Genomic DNA, 19,839 nt, shown 5'->3' with positions numbered 1-19,839 from the left:
GGCGCTCTTCGTCACCTAGGCCGGACGGGGTTACCTATGCGGCGCTCGCCAATCTTGGGCAGAAAGCACGACTCATGCTGCTAAACCATTACAACGAGTCTTGACGCAACGGTTTGGTTCCACGTGAACGGAAATGCAGCCGCTTGGTTCCACTTCTCGAACCTGGTAAATCACCGTTAAACTTGTCACCGTACCGCCCCATCGCTCTGGCCAGTTGCATAGGGAAAATAATGGAAAGAACGATTTTGACTAACCTGGAATGGTATCTAGAAAGTTACAACGTGTACCCAGATGCTATGGTTGGCTTCCGGCGTGGGCGCTCATCCGTAGAAAATGTCATTGATTTGGTCATGTTTGTTCAACATCAAAAACGTCTGAAATGTCTCACTGCGGCATTATTCCTTGACATAAAAGGCGCCTATGATAATATATCACAATATGCCATTATAGAGGCTCTGACTGAAGCCGAAACCCGTGGCTTTTAAGTGGCTGTGCAGTTATTTGACCGACAGGCATTTCTTCATGATGACCGAGGATGGCGCCACGACTCAACGCCAAACATTTCGTGGAGCACCGCAACGCGGAGTGTTGCGCCCGACGCTATTCATCCTTGTGGTCGTTGGCCTAGTCAGAAGCTTGCCCAACACAGTTCAAGGATCAATCTATGCCGACGACATCTGCATTTGTGCGTCTGCTGTAACGTGACTGCAGGTACGACCACGGCTACCAAAGGCGGCTACGTCAACATCATTGTACTTGCGAAATCAGAACTTAGAGATGTCTTCAGAAAAATGCTGCCTTGTTACGTTCACTCGGAAAGCAATGAAGCATTAAAATGTAAGTGTTAATGGACAAGCAGTTGCAAACGCATGGAAACACCACTTTTAGGGGTATTTATTGACCGCGACCGACCATAGAGCTTGCATGTTTCATACCTAAAGAAGCGGTTACTGACAATAATACATCTGTGCTGTTGCAGTTCCGCTGCTGCTGTGCTGATACCAACAAGATCCGTCCAGATAAATCTAAAAACGTCACATGTATCGTCAGCGACAGCTGCTGAACTGGTAGTCCTGCGTGCGGCTCTTCATTTCATTCAGGAGGAGCCATCATCAGTCTTCTGTGATTCCAAGGTAGCCCTACAGAGTGTGCTCTCAGCACTGCGCCATGGATCACATGAGCAGCTCCTAGCAGAGATCAGAGAAGTCCACCATGGCATAGTTGACGAGGGACACGATATATCAGTGTTTGCCTAGGCACTGTGGCATACGTGGCAATGATCGAGCAGACGCAGCTGCCCGATCTGCCCATAACGGCGTCAACTGTGTTGTCATTTCTCTTTCGAGAGCCGACGAAGCAAAAAAACTTACCGCACTTGGGGGTGACCTGACATTAGCTCAGTGGAATTCCTCCTATATCACAAGTGCACGCCTTCATACCCTGGACTCTAATTTACAGCTCCGTATTCCGCCCCGCTGCCTATTGTAAATTGCTGTTCCCTCCCGAGACTGTTAAGCAATACTTTAGTTTTCTGCATATTAATCTTTAGACCCACTCTTCTGCTTTGCCTCTCCAGGTCAGTGAGCATGCACTGCAATTGGTCCCCTGAGTTGCTAAGCAAGGCAATATCATCAGCGAATCGCAAGTTACTAAGGTATTCTCCATTAACTTTTATCCCCAATTCTTCCCAATCCAGGTCTCTGAATACCTCCTGTAAACACGCTGTGAATAGCATTGGAGATATCGTATCTCCCTGCCTGACGCCTTTCTTTATCGGGATTTTGTTGCTTGCTTTATGGAGGACTACGGTGGCTGTGGAGCCGCTATAGATATCTTCCAGTATTTTTACATATGGCTCATCTACACCCTGATTCCGTAATGCCTCCATGACTGCTGAGGTTTCGACTGAATCAAACGCTTTCTCGTAATCAATGCAAGCTATATATAAGGGTTGGTTATATTCTGCACATTTCTCTATCACTTGATTGATAGTGTGAATATGGTCTATTGTTGAGTAGCCTTTACGGAATCCTGCCTGGTCCTTTGGTTGACAGAAGTCTAAGGTGTTCCTGATTCTATTTGCAATTACCTTAGTAAATACTTTGTAGGCAACGGACAGTAAGCTGATCGGTCTATAATTTTTCAAGTCATTGGCGTCCCCTTTCTTATGGATTAGGATTATGTTAGCGTTCTTCCAAGATTCCGGTACGCTCGAGGTCATGAGGCATTGCGTATACAGGGTGGCCAGTTTCTCTAGAACAATCTGTCCACCATCCTTCAACAAATCTGCTGTTACCTGATCCTCCCCAGCTGCCTTCCCCCTTTGCATATCTCCTAAGGCTTTCTTTACTTCTTCCGCTGTTACCTTCGGGATTTCGAATTCCTCTAGACTATTTTGTCTTCCATTATCGTCGTGCGTGCCACTGGTACTGTATAAATCTCTATAGAACTCCTCAGCCACTTGAACTATCTCATCCATATTAGTAATGATACAATAGGCAGCAATAGACAAGGAGCAATAGGCATTATTGTACAATAATGTACAATAGGCAGCGTGGCACTGGAAGTCGTAAGGGAATACATCTACTTAGGGCAGGTAGTGACGGCGGATCCGGATCATGAGACGGAAATAATCAGAAGAATAAGAATGGGCTGGAGTGCGTTTGGCAGGCATTCCCAAATCATGAACAGCAGGTTGCCGTTATCCCTCAAGAGAAAAGTATATAATAGCTGTGTCTTACCAGTACTCACCTACGGGGCAGAAACCTGGAGGCTTACGAAAAGGGTTCTACTCAAATTGAGGACGACACAACGAGCTATGGAAAGAAGAATGATAGGTGTAACGTTAAGGGATAAGAAAAGAGCAGATTGGGTGAGGGAACAAACGCGAGTTAATGACATCTTAGTTGAAATCAAGAAAAAGAAATGGGCATGGGCAGGACATGTAATGAGGAGGGAAGATAACCGATGGTCATTAAGGGTTACGGACTGGATCCCAAGGGAAGGGAAGCGTAGCAGGGGGCGGCAGAAAGTCAGGTGGGCGGATGAGATTAAGAAGTTTGCAGGGACGGCATGGCCACAATTAGTACATGACCGGGGTTGTTGGAGAAGTATGGGAGAGGCCTTTGCCCTGCAGTGGGCGTAACCAGGCTGATGATGATGATGATGATGATGATTCCGCCCCGAGCGTTCACAACGTAATTGCACCCTTCTAGTCAATCCATGGATTGGAGTAGCATATTCAAATGCGTACTTCATTTTTATCGGAATGGCCAACAGCCCACTTTGTGATTTCTGCGGGTGCTATGAAACAATCGCGCACCTTCTCTGTGAGGGCCGTCGTTTCAACCTTGAAAGAGCTGTCCTCTCAGCCACCGTAGACAAACTGGACAAGCACCCAATGACAGAAAATAACATCTTTGGTAACTGGCCTTCGCGAAATCAGCGCTATCGTCTATGAAGGCGCAGCTGCGGTACTTAAAAGACACGGGACTTTCTGAGAAATTGTCACTGTACAATGTGTGACGTAGGATTGTACGGTGACACTGCGAACCACTAGGAGCGCCTTTGCGGGCTGCGTGACAGTGCCCACAGAAACAGTTCGTGTGTACGTGTGTGTGTGTGTAGGTTTTTTTTAGTTTATTATATTAATTTTTTATCCTTTTCTCTCTCTCTCTCACCAATCGCATGCATTTGCCCCTCCCCCAGTACAGTGTAGCCAGCCGGAGATAATATCTGGTTAACGTCCCTGTCTTTCGTTTGCCTTTCTCTCCCTCTCTCTCTGCTGTGCTTCTGTGCTCTCTCTGCTGTGCTTTCTAACCTTCCGCGGTGGGCGCAGTGCGTCTAAAACCGCCGCTAGCTGCTTTCTACACGGTTGTACGGGACTGGCGGCCACGCATCGTTACGCAACTTCCCAAAAAACAATATCGGTCGGTTTGGGCACTTAACTTTGTAGATCAGTAAACGAGGGATCCGAAAGAACTGTGACTGTTCCGCAAATATATATTTCTCTATCATTATTCCAGAGCTAATTAAGAAAACGCGACTATATTCGGATGCAATTTAAGTCTGCAGTCCATGCCACGCCGTCATAACCGCCAGCCACTGTTCCTCCGCGAGCCTACATATAATTGATACTTCAAACTTTTCCTGTTACCCAAATATGGCGGCAGTTACAAAAATAAAATTATTAGCACGTTAGTTTATAAGATTTCCCTCGCCTATTATAGTGGAATGGCAAAAGCCTAATTCTTTATTGAACTGAAATAAAATGCTTGCTTCGCACAACTATTTATTGTCAAGTTTTACTTCAGTTGGAAGTTTCATGAGTAAAAGTGGTTCAGCAGTGAAATCATCATAACTCATCATATGATGACGCACACTTCAGAGGCGGCACCCTCTCGTCTATTGTTCGCGTCCGCCCCTTCCTCCACCTCCGGCTGGAGAGTGGCCCATTTAGTGACGTAAGCGGTGAAGTGAACGGTTCGTTTTCCGAACCGTTATAAGATTCCACCCCAGGTGTCGATTCTTTCAACACAATTGTCGAAATATTGCTGGTAGAGCAAGTAGATGGCCGTCTTTGAAATAACGCTGGTACATAAGCGCACTCGTTTCGATGTACCGAAGAAAAACGACAGTTTCAGGGCGTGCTTCTGTTTATTGTGTGATCATTAGATGTGTGTCATGGTATACGTCATGGCGCGATTTCCGAAATTTTTATGGTCGATACGCCTCGTGGTGGCGAGAAAAGGAAACTGAACGAAATGTCCCTAATCCCTGTGTATGCTTCCTTCACGTAAAGAGCTGCCTCAGATTTTGCATTACGGAGTATCATAATCGTCGGTGATTTTTTTTTCTTTACTTTCACAATGTGAAATGCGCAAACAAGTCTGGGCTATCGGGTTTCTTTATAAAAGCATTAGCGGAACATTTTGGCAAACCCAAGCAAATCCGCCGAGCCTCTCGCTCTAGAAGAGCGAGGGGGTCACTCTTGTACGCTGGTCCACCAGAGAATAAAATGCATCCACATTCCAATATGCGTCGTATATAGATACGATCAACTATAATAAGTATGTGCCTGCGTAGCCCAGAGTGGCGTTTAGCGAGTTTGCGAACCGTGTCGACAGCGCGAGCTGCTTTAGGCGCAACATGTTCAATGTGGTGTCGCGACCTACGTTTCCGGTCATATATAACACCTAGATATTTAATAAAGTTATTCTGAGGGATTATTTCTTGACGGCATCGGAGAGATGCATTAACAGGTATACTTAAGGAAACTACAAGCGAGGCACTTTTAGTAACATTTAATGACTAAGGAATATCCTTAAGTCAATCTTCAAGTATTAATATGATGGCGGCATTGTATGCAATGAGGAAACACCATTCGCTAACACATGAAATTCAGCGTCGTCTGCGTAAATATACACTCGTACGTCATCACACACTGGCGTTGAACTCGTTAGAATATTAAGCCAAATAGGAGAAAGAACGGAACGCGCTTTGCACGCGCATAAGCTGTTGCCCGCTTCTTTGCCTTTTTCTCACGGCGCTGCGGGGTAACAGTTAATGCTTTGATGGCGCATGACCGTTGATTAGTTTTCTTGCCCATTTTTGTAATTACTGCTCGACATTCGCAACTTACGTCGCTTTAATTGCGCTCTGAAGGCAACACGCCAGCGAACATTGCCATCGGGTTCGCGCTCTCTGCCGTGACGAGGGAGCAGAGTGAAAAACTGCATTGTTGCAGTGGTCGCCAGCCTATTGGCCTCGAGCTCCACCACTGGAAAAGCTGGCGCCACCGTCGGCGTGACGTGCTAGGAGGGATCACGTGGACATAGCGGCCGCGTCGGCTGCTTCGGGCGCGCCGAAGCGAGCAGAAAACGAGAGTTCAAATTCCCTCGGACGCTGCGGTCCTCATTTAGTGGCGAGATTTTCCCGCTTCGAGTGTCTCCTTTACAACGCTTGAAAGCACTACAATAGGTAGTGGGATCAAATCCGGCCACGGCGGCCGCATTTCGATGGAGGCGAAATGCGAAAACACCCGTGTGCTTAGATTTAGGTGCACGTTAAAGAACCCCATGTGGTCGAAATTTCCGGAGCCCTCCACTACGGCGTGCCTCATAATCAGAAAGTGGTTTTGGCACGTAAAACCCCATAACTTAACTTACAATAGGTAGTGGCTGCCTTTGAAGGCGCACAACATGGTAGGCTACTGCTCGGTGCCGCAATACCGGACGCACGCAACGGAGCACGGTGTCAGCCTTATTCACACGTAGCCGCAGGACAAGAAGCTGTGTGAAGCTTGGCTCGCGAAATATAAAACCGGCAAACAGTCATCGGCTACAACTCGGGCATGCAGCAAGCACAGACTCGAGGAAGATTTCTGCTACGGCGCCCGGTCTGCGATGTTCTGAAAAAGCGCACTGAGACGCTCGCCCGAGTCCGCTGCCCGACTAATGTCATGACGGTTTGGTCTATGAACTTGTCGATGCTTTAGAAAAAAGCATGGCATATGGTCATGTTTGTGTTATGAATTAATGCACTGGATTACAAAAAAGGAGCAGCGGCGAATTGCACGCTGAGAACACCGATAAACATACAGTGCGACGCAACTCGAGAAATAGTATTGAAAGTTCAAAGAATTTAGAAGAAAAAAAAAAGATTGAATCGTCGCGACGGCTCATCACAGTCCCCGTAGGCGTCGAAGTCTCTACAATGAAATTATTTTTGAACACCTCTGATAGCGCCCACGCAACAATGGCTGCTTGTATACTGTCAAATGCTCATATTCTGCGGCCTAAAGCTCATGGCACGGTGCGAAAACGCGCACGCGGAGAAAGCGAAACAGTGCGCGGACAAGCATGCAGACGCGCAGTCGGTCTCTGCGAATCTTCGCGATCGCTGCATTGAGGCTTCATTCTATTACGCTCCATTTAGTTATACAGACACTATAAGAACACAGTTCAGATAGTTTGCTCTCAGCGTTTACCTACCTTTCACGCAAGAAGCCGGTTCGGGAGACTCCATCGCGGCGACCGCGCGCAGTGGCGTTCACTGTACGTATTCGGTAAAGAGATAGCGTCTGTAAACGATTGTGTGCTTTCAGTTTGCCCAAGATTATTATTTAGACAGTAAGAAACTTCTCTCGATTCGAAAGTACTTACAGAAATGTCCGGGAGAGCTCGCGCGTGGTGTTTTCAGTGAGCGCTGACAGCAAAACCTATGAGGAGCGCGCCACGTGATCCCTCATACTACGCCAGCGAGGCGCTTCCGATAGATGGCGACTCCGTAACTCCTCGCCGCCAATATCCATAGATAAAGAAATTATACAAGAGTGGACACTCCCACAGAGCCCAACAGCCGAATTGACAGCAGCGCACCAAGCCGTCGGCGTTAATACCTGAACCACACTTCCGGTTTCGGTTTTCGAAGCGCGCGCTTTGAACTCTAGCTGGTATGCGTGAGGCCTGCTGCGCTGATGGGGATTGTTTTGTTTTGCTTCTATACAGCTCAACCGCGCGCTGTCTTAGTACGAAATCGGTTATTCAAATTGATTGTGAATGATCTTTAGAAGCCTCCATTGATTATGTGCCACGTGCAATTTCATAAAGACGCAAGATGCCTTGTGAGATGAGGAAATGTTTATTTTATGCTTTTTAAATGCTCGTTGCGGGCTGTTACGTTTCGCCTACGACGCGCGGTAAATCCGGTGCGGATGCAACGGACGCCGGGGCTTCGTTCAAAGCGGCAGACATTTTGGCCCGTTCGGCGCCGCCGCTACGCCTCCCCGCCAAGCGCGTCCAGGCATGTTCCAATGCCACGTGTCTTCATGTGCGTGTGTGTGTGTATGTGCATGTTGGTGCCCACGCTTGTCGAAGCGCGGCAGCCGGGGAGAGGAGCTCCCCCCAACTGTGAAGCGAGGGGGTCTGACCGGCGCCGACACGACGTGTGAGCCACCTTCTCCTCCCATTGTGCCCCAGCGGCGCCGTCACGACGGCTGCGCCACCTTATCCCATTGTGCCCGAGCGGCACAGTCACGTGCTCGTCTATAGAGGGGTTCCTTCTTGCCCTCAACTGCGAGAGTATAAAAGCAGCTGCCCCCGGACGCCAAAGAGGCTCCGATTTCTTCTGTTGAGTAACGTGCACTCCCGTCTCTCTACTTCGGTCAACCTGATCGCCAACTCTTTGCGATGTTAGAATAAACAAGTTGTTTTGTTGTTACCAGTCGACTCATGCTTTGCCGGGACCTTCGGATGCTTCCAGTTGTACCCCAGGCCGCCAGGCCAACGCTACCCTTGGGGCTTGGGACCCAGGTGCAACAACGGGCGTCAGCGCCGAGTTCCCAACAACTCGTGCCAGCGGTGCGATTACAACAACTGTCTGCCAGCGGTGAGATCGCGACAACGGAGGCCAGCAGCGAAGAGATGCAGTTGACTGTATGCTGAGCAGCTCAACGACCATCCGGGAGCAGTGCAACGAGCCCTGTGTGATGACTGGTTGCCTGCAGCGGAACGACTGCGCTGAATTCTTGGCTGCGAGGTTTGGTGAGTGCGGGACTTTCTTCTTCTGAGCTTTGCCAGGCTTTTGTTAGAGTCAGAAACAGAGCTGGTAATTGTGGTTGTCGTTGCTGCCGGGTTAGTTTGCGGCAAGACAATAATAGGCAGTAGAGAAAGCAGCATTCAGAGCAGCCATGGATTTAAAGTCGTTGCGCAAACCGAAATTGCTGGAGCTTGCAAGAGAGTTGGGTCTGGATGTCTCAGACAAACTCAGAAAACCAGAACTGCTAAAGGCTATTCTTGAGTTAGAGGCTGAGGATGACGAGCTGTCGGAATGCCTTGAGACTATTGAGGAGAGGTCAAAAAGACAGGAGCGCGAACTTAAAGAGCAAAAAGAGAAACAGGAGCGCGAACTTAAAGAACAGAAAGAGAAAGAAGAGCGTGAACGTAAAGAAGAGAAAGAAAAAGAAGAGCGTCAACACGCTTTGGAAATGAAGCGTCTCGAGATAGAGATGGAACGCGCTCGTAATGGAAGTCAGGCCCACGGTGCAGGAGAACGAGTATTGCTCAAAATGACTGACCTGATGCGGCCGTTTAAGCTTGGAGAGGACATTGGTTTGTTCCTGGTTAACTTTGAGCGAACGTGCGAGAAGCAGGGGTTCTCTCGGGAAACGTGGCCACAGCGCTTGCTCACTTTGTTACCCGGCGAGGCGGCCGACGTAGTCGCTCGCTTGGATAGAGAGGAGGCAGAGGATTGCGACAAAGTGAAATCGAGTCTGCTAAAAAAGTACAGGCTGTCAGCAGAGGCTTTCCATCGGAAGTTTCGGGAAAATGAGAAAGGCAGAAGTGAGTCATATACGGAGTTTGCGTACAGGCTTATGTCAAACATGCAGGAGTGGCTCAAAGAAGAGAAAGCGTTTGGTGACCACGAGAAAGTTCTGCAGTGTTTCGGGCTGGAACAGTTTTATAGTCGGTTACCTGAGAACGTGCGGTACTGGGTCTTGGATAGGCCAGACGTTTGTACGGTGGCTAAAGCCGCTGAGCTAGCCGAGGAGTTTGTGACGCGTCGGGCTCGCGGAGCTAAGGACGGTCAAAAGGGTGAATTTGGCTCGAAGTTTGAGAGGCCAAAGTTCACACCCATGAGAGCAAAGGGGAACACACGTAGTGCGGATGCGAGTGAAAGCAGTCCGACAGAACGTAAGGAGACGGCGGCAGCCGAAGCCGAACGCAGAAAGCGGTTCGAGATGAGGCAAGCGCGCGTGTGTTATACGTGCCAGAAGCCGGGTCACTTTTCGGCGCAGTGTCCGGACAGAAAGCGGTTCGAGATGAGGCAAGCGCGCGTGTGTTATACGTGCCAGAAGCCGGGTCACTTTTCGGCGCAGTGTCCGGAAACAAAACCAAAAGTTGTGTTTTTGTCAATATGCAGCGCTGACGAGAACATGAAGCTTCTCGAGCCTTACATGCGAGACCTCCTCGTGAACGGGAAAGAGTGCCGAGTGCTTCGCGATTCCGCAGCTACAATGGATGTAGTTCACCCCTCTTACGTAGAACCCCATATGTTCACGGGCGAGTGCGCATGGATCAAGCAAGCCGTGGAAGCTCATAGCGTGTGTCTGCCGGTAGCAAAAGTGCTTATTGAAGGACCTTTCGGAGCGCTTGAGACGGAGGCGGCAGTGTCATCTATGCTGCCCCCCCAGTACCCGTACCTATTTTCGAACAGGTCCGATCACCTCCTGCGCGAGAAGGGGCTTTTGTTTGGTGAGGCTAGCGTTCAGGCCTTAACCAGATCGAAGGTTCGGGAGCTCGCTGCAAAGGCGGTAGTTGCGGGGCCGACGTTATCAAATAATGAAAAAGGGTCAGAGGCGCAGCAAGCCGATATTCAGAGCACGCCCGAACTGAATAAAATTGAGCCTGTAGCGTTGAAGGCACCAGATACTGGAGAGGAAATTCCCGATGCGGGAAAGTTAGAAGAGCTATCTGCAGATTTGCTCATCGCGCCTACGTCAGACGGATTTAATAGGTTGCTAAAAGTCAGCCGGTCGGCTTTGATAGCCGAGCAAAAGAAGGATGGCAGCCTAGAAAACGTGCGCTGCAATGTCAAGGAAGGTATCGCCAGGAAAAATGCACGTTTTGTGGAAAGAGGTGGAGTCCTGTACCGGAAGTATCTAGACCGCAGAGGAGTGGAGTTCGATCAGCTGATCGTTCCTCAGTGCTATCGTCAGGATCTGTTGCGCTTGTCGCACGGGGGTTCGTGGTCCGGACACCTAGGAGTTAAGAAAACTAAGGACCGTCTCTTGCAAGAGTACTATTGGCCAGGGTGTTTTCGGGACGCAGACCATTTCGTGAGGACATGCGACACCTGTCAGCGGGTGGGCAAACCAGGGGACAAATCGAGGGCGCCGTTGAGATTGGTACCTATCATTACGGAGCCTTTTAGACGGCTCGTTATTGATACAGTGGGACCTCTGCCGGTAACAGCCACGGGGTACAGACACATTTTGACTGTGATCTGCCCAGCGACAAAGTTCCCTGAAGCAGTGCCGCTTAAAGAACTCAGCTCAGTTGAGATAGTCAATGCACTACTGTCCATATTTGCGCGAGTTGGTTTTCCTGCGGAAATCCAATCAGATCAGGGCACAGTGTTTACTAGCGCTTTGACGACAACTTTTCTCGAAAGGTGTGGGGTAAAGCTGTTACACAGCTCAGTGTACCACCCACAGTCGAATTCCGTTGAGAAGCTCCACTCCGTCATGAAGCGCGTGTTGAGAGCATTGTGTTTTGAACATCAAACTGACTGGGAGCTGTGTCTGCCTGGGGTGATGTTTGCATTACGGACCGCGCCGCATGCGGCTACGGGGTTTTCGCCAGCTGAGCTGGTGTACGGTCGCTCGCTTCGATCTCCGCTTCGCATGCTTCGAGAATCGTGGGAAGGCAGGGGCGACGACCCAGTCGTGGTGGAGTACGTGCTTAAGCTCCTCGAACGCTTAAGAAGGGCACAGGAGTTGTCAGGTGAAGCAATGGCAAAGGCCCAGCAGAGGGCCAAGGTTTATTATGATCGGACCGCCAGGGCCCGTCGTTTTGAGGTGGGCGATGAGGTCATGATATTGCGCACATCGCTAAACAACAAACTAGACGTGCAGTGGGAGGGCCCAGCACGAATTGTTCAGAAACTGTCGGACGTTAACTACGTGGTGAGTCTGCCAGGAAAGCGGAAAGCACAGCAAGTTTACCACTGTAATCTGCTCAAACCTTATAGACAAAGGGATGCAGTGGTGTGCATGATGGTAAACGTTCCTGAAGAGCTTCCGGTCGAGCTTCCGGGACTAGGCTCAGTGACGAACAGGGAAGACACCGGTCAAGTCATTAGTGACCTTATCAGTAAAGCACCGCTGTCGCCTGAGCAGAAAACCGAACTACACCAGCTCTTACAAGAGTTTCAAGGTCTGTTCTCTGAGAGGCCTGGTAGGACTTCTGTCCTTACTCATGATATAAAACTTACCTCCCCAGAGCCAGTACGATCCAAGGCGTATCGGGTGTCACCCCGCCAGAGCGATATTATGGAGGCTGAGGTAAAGAAAATGCTACAGCTCGGTGTTATTGAGGCAGGTGAGAGTGATTATACCTCCCCTTTGACTTTAGTTGAGGTACCGGGCAAGGAACCTCGTCCTTGCGTCGACTACCGCAGGCTTAATTCCATCACTAAGGATCAAATTTATCCGATCCCTAACATCGAGGAGCGCCTTGAGAAAGTTAGTAGCGCTCAGTTTATTTCCACCCTAGATCTTGTCAGGGGTTATTGGCAGGTTCCACTTACAGAAGAGGCTAGTAGGTATGCGGCGTTCATTTCACCAATGGGAACATTCCGTCCTAAAGTGTTGAGTTTTGGTTTGAAGAACGCGCCATACTGTTTTTCAAGCCTCATGGACAAAGTGTTGCGGGGACAGCAAGAATTCGCTTTACCGTATCTTGACGACGTAGCGATATTCTCCGCATCCTGGTCTGAGCATATGGCACACTTGCAGGTAGTGCTAACCCGCCTGCGCGAAGCGGGCTTGACAGTCAAGGCTCCTAAGTGCCAGTTAGCACAGGCCGAGGTTGTCTACCTCGGTCACGTGATTGGTCAGGGTCGTCGCCGCCCCTCTGAAATAAAGGTGGCCGCTGTGCGAGACTTCCCGCAACCGCGCACGAAGACCGATATTCGGTCGTTCTTAGGTGTCGCCGGCTACTATCAGAGGTACATCCCCAGGTACTCTGATATCGCGGCTGCCCTGACGGATGCTCTAAGAAAAACAGAGCCCCAAACAGTCGTATGGGACGAGACAAAGGAAAGAGCTTTTAGCGCCCTAAAGAGTGCCCTAACAAGCCAGCCTGTGCTACGATCACCAGACTATACAAAAGGGTTCGTTGTTCAGTGCGATGCTAGTGAGCGAGGCATGGGCGTTGTACTGTGCCAACGGGAAAATGGAGAAGTAGAACACCCCGTCCTGTATGCTAGTCGTAAGCTGACCAGTCGTGAGCAGGCGTACAGCGCCACCGAGAAAGAGTGTGCGTGTCTCGTGTGGGCCGTTCAGAAATTGTCATGCTATCTAGCCGGCTCGAGGTTTATCATTGAGACGGATCACTGCCCTCTCCAATGGCTGCAGACCATCTCTCCCAAAAATGGCCGCCTCCTGCGCTGGAGCCTCGCTTTGCAACAATATTCCTTTGAGGTGCGTTACAAAAAGGGGAGTCTCAACGGTAACGCCGATGGCTTAAGTCGAAGCCCCTAACGTAGGAATCAGCCTCAAAATTGTTTGTTACTGATGTTTTTCTTCCTGAGGCAGGATTTTTAACATATTGCTTTCGTTTAGTGTTTCAAAGTGATGACATGCTTTCTAGTGCAATTTTCCAATTTGTGGACGAGTTCTGAGTGCTGCTAGACTACTGTAAGGAACTAGGCAGTGGTATAAAAGGGGAAAGAGCCTGGCAGGGCTTAGTGAGGGTTGTGCCGTGCTTGCTGACTGAGCGGTTGAGTTTCAGCGTAGTTCTAACGCTTGCCGGGAACGAGAACAAAAATGTGAACTCTCCCGAAGTCACTTTGCAGTGTCCTGTGCGAACCTGAACGAGAGAACGAGGCCTTCTCTGTGCGCTGCGCTCAAGAAACGTCGAGGGACGCCCGACTTCGGTTATGAGCATCATCGAGCGACATCCCTCCGGACAGCGGATGCAGTCCCCTGACCATCGGGATCTCCTTCCCCCGGCGGGGCGGTCTGTTACGTTTCGCCTACGACGCGCGGTAAATCCGGCGCGGATGCAACGGACGCCGGGCTTCGTTCAAAGCGGCAGACACTTTGGCCCGTTCGGCGCCGCCGCTACGCCTCCCCGCCAAGCGCGTCCAGGCATGTTCCAATGCCACGTGTCTTCATGTGCGTGTGTGTGTGTATGTGCATGTTGGTGCCCACGCTTGTCGAAGCGCGGCAGCCGGGGAGAGGAGCTCCCCCCAACTGTGAAGCGAGGGGGTCTGACCGGCGCCGACACGACGTGTGAGCCACCTTCTCCTCCCATTGTTCCCCAGCGGCGCCGGCACGACGGCTGCGCCACCTTATCCCATTGTGCCCGAGCGGCACAGTCACGTGCTCGTCTATAGAGGGGTTCCTTCTTGCCCTCAACTGCGAGAGTATAAAAGCAGCTGCCCCCGGACGCCAAAGAGGCTCCGATTTCTTCTGTTGAGTAACGTGCACTTCCGTCTCTCAACTTCGGTCAACCTGACCGCCAACTCTTTGCGATGTTAGAATAAACAAGTTGTTTTGTTGTTACCAGTCGACTCATGCTTTGCCGGGACCTTCGGATGCTTCCAGTACAACTGGAACCAGGCTGTACCCCAGGCCGCCAGGCCAACGCTACCCTTGGGCCTTGCGACCCAGGTGCAACAACGGGCGTCAGCGCCGAGTTCCCAACAACTCGTGCCAGCGGTGCGATTACAACAGGGCTCTTTGTGCATTCATCCAACGTTGTAGCACCAGGTTGCTAAGCAGTAGTTCCCATAGCAAGCTTCATCAGACGACGTCAGATCAAAAAAGTAAATTACAAGCAAATGCCATTTTGTATTAACATGTAAGAATAATGCGTGTAGAGGCGAAGCGTGCGAAAGTGGTGGATGGGGGCCATCACAAACAAAAGCAGTTCGCTTTTACACACACGGCGTAGAAAATACCTGAATCATCTGAAATAATACCGTACACACCACGAAAACAGCCTATGTACAAGCATTCCCCTCTTCCCGGGTACTTCCTGCACTGAGAGAGCACGAATACACGGGCTACTGCGCGTTTTCGGAACTTGGCTACAACCGACGCAATAGTATGCCACGAATACACAGAGGCGGTCACAACAGAGGCTGTCAACTAGACCATGCTGGACACTCGCAGAATTTCTTCTAGTCGCACTCAGACAAATGCGTGGGTGCAAATTTAGGCCTGTCCAGTCGGTCGGAAAATAAAATTTTCGAGTGACAAGTTCCTGGTGTTTGAGCTCCTTGGCGTATCTTTTGCGCGTTCTGCCGGCGCATGCAACACACTCCCGTGTTATCACCCTTGGCAATTGCTCGTCGCATTTTCGACAAGTGTGAGTACAGAAAGAAGACAAATTGTCGCGGGGCCATAAAAATTGTCACAAACTTGTTGCAGTAAGATTCAGCACGCGCCAAACTGTCGCCACGGCCGAGCTGCTTTTCGCTGCGTCACGACAGGCGCGGCGAGCGTGCCTCATAAGTAACGGAAAACGTACCGAAAGTAATTTTCACCAATGTTCGGCGTCAGAGAAAGCGCCATGAACTTGTCGGTGCATTAAAGCGCGAAACTTGACTGCGCACCACGCCCGAGCTGTTTTTAGAGCGCAGCTCTTTGGCGTCCGTTCCTGGGTTTCGCGTCGTCGTCGGCCTCGTAACCAGCTCCGCCCCCCTTTCATCCCCCCAGCGCTAGCAGCGACCGACTGATACCGCTGGATGCCGCTGACGCCGCTAGAGAGTCAAGATAACGTGACTGCATAGAACACCGTCGCCGCCATGCAGAAAGAGGAGGAAAGGGTCCCCCCCCCCCTGTTCTTGTGTGGCGGATAGCTGGGGTTGACTCACTATCGGCGTCAGCGGCATCAGTCAGTCGCTGCTATCTCTTCCCTCCTCCCTTTATCGTGTTGTCCGCTTGCTGCGCGCGCTTCTGCCCCCATCGTTTGCCGCTGGGTGTACACGCCGCCCCCCTCCGCTTCCACTTACTGCTGGTTGCTCTCGACGGCGGCGATGAGCCTCCGCTTCGGCGGCACGAACGGCAGGGTCTTCTCGGCGGCGGCGCTTAGCCTCTGCTTCCCCCACGGCTGTGACAACCTCGCGAGGCGCTTGTATAGATCTCGTCTTTGAGAATCAAGCATTGGTGTACCAAGTCGAACATATATCAGTCTATTTCTCCGACCACAAAGCTTCCTTCATGACTGTCAAGAACTGTTAGTGGAGTCTTTGTTAAAGGAATACGTGTGAAAAATAAAAAAAAATTCTGTGATAGCGCATACATGTGTTGCTCGATTTCTTTGCCTCAATCTATCCAAAAGGTGAAACAGCTCATTTGCTGCGCTCAAATTTCGCATTAGGAAGTAACGTAATCGTCGGTAATTTTTTGCTAACCTCGTCACAACGCCAGGCTTGAAAAGTACCCTAAGAAGAAACGAAATTTGTTACAATAATGTTGGGGGCCCGACAAAGCACCAAAAGTTGTCGCAATAAGGTTCAGTACATGCGAAACTGCGTCACAGCGTTCTGTGCGACTAGCGTGCCCAAAAACTACCAAAATAAAATAATATTGGGGCTCACAGAAAGCGTCGCAAACATCTCCTAGTACGAGTCATTAATTTAACTTAACTGCGCCACCACGGCCACGCTGTTTTTAGTTAACTGCGTCACAAGTCTAGCTATAGGTGCCGTTCCGTAAGCCTAATTGCTTGAAATGCGTCGCAGACTGTCGAACGAAATTTCTCACCTTGTCGTAGTCCAATAGTGCAGTGGTGCCGTGTCGAAGTTCAGAAGGAATGCAAGAAAGCGGTGGGAGCCCACCAAATCAGGCGAAATAAAAAAAAAGAGAACAACAGGCAGACGGGTCGCCGAAAAGGCCAACGCTCATATGCACAGCCGGTCTCGGTCGCTTTGGTGGTGTGTCATACGAATGACGCATGGCTCGTCAATTACCGATTCGCCTGTCGCTAGGCAACTGAAGTAGGCCGCAAAATTTATATTATACGGAGATATCTTTACTTTTGACAGGAAAGAAAAGAAAATGAAACAACTTCTGTCAACCCCATTTCACACTGAAATAGTCACGCCTGTCGCGTGAATATTTCCTGTTTCCAGTTTTCGCCCAGTGTCCCCTCTTGTATAATTTCTTTCTCTATGCTATGTCGTTGGTGCAGTGACCACCTGGTTGGTCAACACCGGCTGCGAACAGCGACGAATAGGCGAGAGAACGCACACACGACCTGCCTGACCTGCCTCTGTTGAGCACAATGTTGAAGCACACTGCCAGTCATCCGAAGGCGATGTTCAAATTCAAGCAGCGTGCTAAACTGTGTCGATCACAGTGCGTCGCCGTCCAACATTCGCTATCAGTTGTGTTACGTCATTGTTGGTGTCTCATGCTTGTAGGATGATAGCGCTGCGGGTAAACTATGACCGGCGTTGCGTTTGTAACAGCACGCCAAGAAAAGACGGAGGAGTTGTGGGCTAAAAAGTTTATTCTGCACATAAATACGTGTAAAAGTGTATTGCGAATGAACAGAGGGCCGTAAATAGCACCGACTGCACGAAAAGCGCAACGGCTAGCGAATATAGATTACCAGAGTACAATAAAAACTGCCCAGGAGAACGAAAACAAGAGCCAGAAGAGGCACAGGTTAGTCTCGAGCACAATGGGAATTCCCGGTTTCACAGCTCCTGTATGAACTCGGAGTCCAGGCCGAAGAGTGGCTCGTCCCGGCAGTTGGTGCGGCGCGTCCACCACTCCAAGACGTTCGGATGCGGCGGCCGTCGCATCGGCGTCTCCCAAAGTGCGTGACACAGGGGACACAGCAACTTGACCGCAGTTACAACGGAGCAGTTGCGCTTCCATGCGAAGTAGCTGTTGTATTTTTCAGGGTCGTCAAGCAAGGTTCGCAGGTACTTGGCCAGTTCTCCCTCACCATGCAGATCTGCAGAGCTCACAACTGAATGCTCAGGCACTTCCAGTGTTGCACCGGGTGGTGTCAGGACGACGGGAACGACATCGTACTCGAACGCGTCATAAATGAGTTCGTACGCGCTCTGGAAGCACACGGGCTCCAGGGAGACCACTAGGAAGTGATACCGCTGGGCGATGTAGCCGATGCACTCCGACGGGGAGCCGCACTCGGACGCTCCGCAAGCAGGAAAGAGGCGGATGTAGACGGTGCCCTTACCATCGACGGTGCTGTGGAGCACTTCGCTTTCGAACCGGTTTTCTTCACAGTCATCCACTAACCACGCTACGTCTCTTCGCGGCTGCTCGGTAAGGAGAAACTGGTACTCAGCTGCGGACGCGTCGCAACGCCACGTCTTGTACGGTATCACAACGTCTGCGTCTTCGCGGCGGCCCATCGTCGAGTTGAACAAGTTCGTCACCAGTGGAAGAGACAGGGATGAATTGACGAACCGTCCTCCCTTTCCCATGGGCGGCAGATGGGCCCGCGCCCAGAATACCCACATCTGAGGAGCCGCACGTTGGGCAGGGATGTCGTACTGGTCCAAGTGCTCAGCATAAAAGACGACTGCATCACTCCTCACCAGGCGGCGCCGGTCGTTGGTGATCTCGCATACTTCGACATCGCGTCCATCGAGCTCGCACTGAAGCCTGTCGTTCCAGGCCCCAGCGCCGGTATCGACGCTCAGAGATAGTGGATCATTTCGCGATACACGTGGCTCCCACAGCAGTAGGCGCGGGAGCCCGTTGTCATACGTGCGATTGCGCCACGGAAGCCACGGAGGTAGCGGTACTGGAGTGGCCGGCGTCGGCTTCACGCTGTGGATGACAGTGATAACAATGAAAATGATGGCAGTCACGAAGACAAGGCATACGATCGCCACCAAACAAATGCGAAATTTGGGTCTTTCAAACCACCTGCGATGCATGGACCCATAGTTTTGGAACAAGTCCGAGCTATCGGATGACTGGGAGGGAGCGCGTTCTTTAAGAGGCTGGTCCTCTGGCGTTACGCCAGTTCCGGGTCCTAGCTCAGTATCATCGTCGGGCTCGTACTCTCTGTGCCCGGCGCCTTGGGTCTCGGTCCCACTGGGAACCTTCTGGCGCAAGCTGCTCACAGCCGCCGCCTTAACCACTTTGCACGCGCTGCCGCCAGACGATTGCTGGGGACGATCGGGAGGCAAGGCACCTCGTCGGAGTTGTTCAGTCGTCGTAGTGCCGGCGGCACCTTGGACGGTGAGCGTCTCATTCTGAGATCGAGTGAGGCTTTCGGCGCCAGGCTCGCGTTCGACGGTCCCCTCGGCATTGAACAAAGCTACTTCGTCGTCCCCTTCCATGGAACCAATGAGAGACACGCGCTGCGAATGCTCGGAGGACTCAGCATGCGAGGTCCGGAGATTGCGGAACGTAATTTTGGTGGAGGGGAATTTTCTGAGGTTTCGGCTGCTTAAGGGCTGGTCCGCCATGGCAGTTCTGTAAAATAGCGCCAGAGGAACATCAAGTACTGATTATGCAGCTGGAAAGAAAAGGAAGCGGTAGAACACAAGAAACAAGTGATGCATGAACTGAAAGATCGTTCAAAAAGCGAGGACGATCATGGGAAACAGAAAATTGCCGGTCTGGTACAGTAGAGACAGTTTCCACGTGAGGGCGCAGGACCGCTAGCACCAGTACATGGCGGCCACCATGACCTCAATGCACCGCATATCCTATTTAATTAAAATGCCCGTGATTGACGGTTATCGATTTGTCGCTTGAATCGAAACGCGCCTGTCGCGTGGCCACCCAGTTTCCGGACGCGTTAGTACCATAGGACGGCGGTTTAGAAGATGTCAATGAGAACCGCCAATAATTATAGACCAGGGGCATTGCAAGCAATCCAGTCATCGCAGCAAAATATAGTATTTTACATTCACAGAACTATTGACGATTACTTTCGCGTGCTGAAAACGCAGCCACTTGGTTCAGCCAGCGTTATCCGCTCACGCTACCATAGTACCAGGCACCTACAGTAACTGAAATGAAGCTAATTTCCGTAACCACTATGCATGAAGTAATTTCGGCTACACTCCACTATCACGCGTACAAGCATAACAGATGAGCCTTGAGCGATG

General features: G+C 50.7%; 1 protein-coding gene across 1 annotated transcript; it reads right to left on the bottom strand.

Annotated features, from left to right (window-relative positions):
* Positions 1–17,233: 17,233 nt before the first annotated feature.
* Positions 17,234–18,654, bottom strand: LOC142559340 (alpha-(1,3)-fucosyltransferase C-like). The gene has a single exon (XM_075670953.1). It carries the CDS (start codon positions 18,652–18,654, stop codon positions 17,437–17,439), a length of 1,218 nt encoding a protein of 405 aa, XP_075527068.1. The 3' UTR covers positions 17,234–17,436.
* Positions 18,655–19,839: the final 1,185 nt, after the last annotated feature.

The sequence above is a fragment of the Dermacentor variabilis genome, chromosome 10, assembly GCF_050947875.1.
Source record: "Dermacentor variabilis isolate Ectoservices chromosome 10, ASM5094787v1, whole genome shotgun sequence".
Lineage (NCBI taxonomy): Eukaryota > Metazoa > Arthropoda > Arachnida > Ixodida > Ixodidae > Dermacentor > Dermacentor variabilis.
Note: the sequence above shows the minus strand (reverse complement) of the source record. Positions and strands in the feature narration are given on the sequence as shown.

Excerpts from the sequence above, each read along its gene's own strand:
- LOC142559340 (XM_075670953.1), bottom strand. The coding sequence starts at position 18,654 with ATGCATCGCAGGTGGTTTGAAAGACCCAAATTTCGCATTTGTTTGGTG.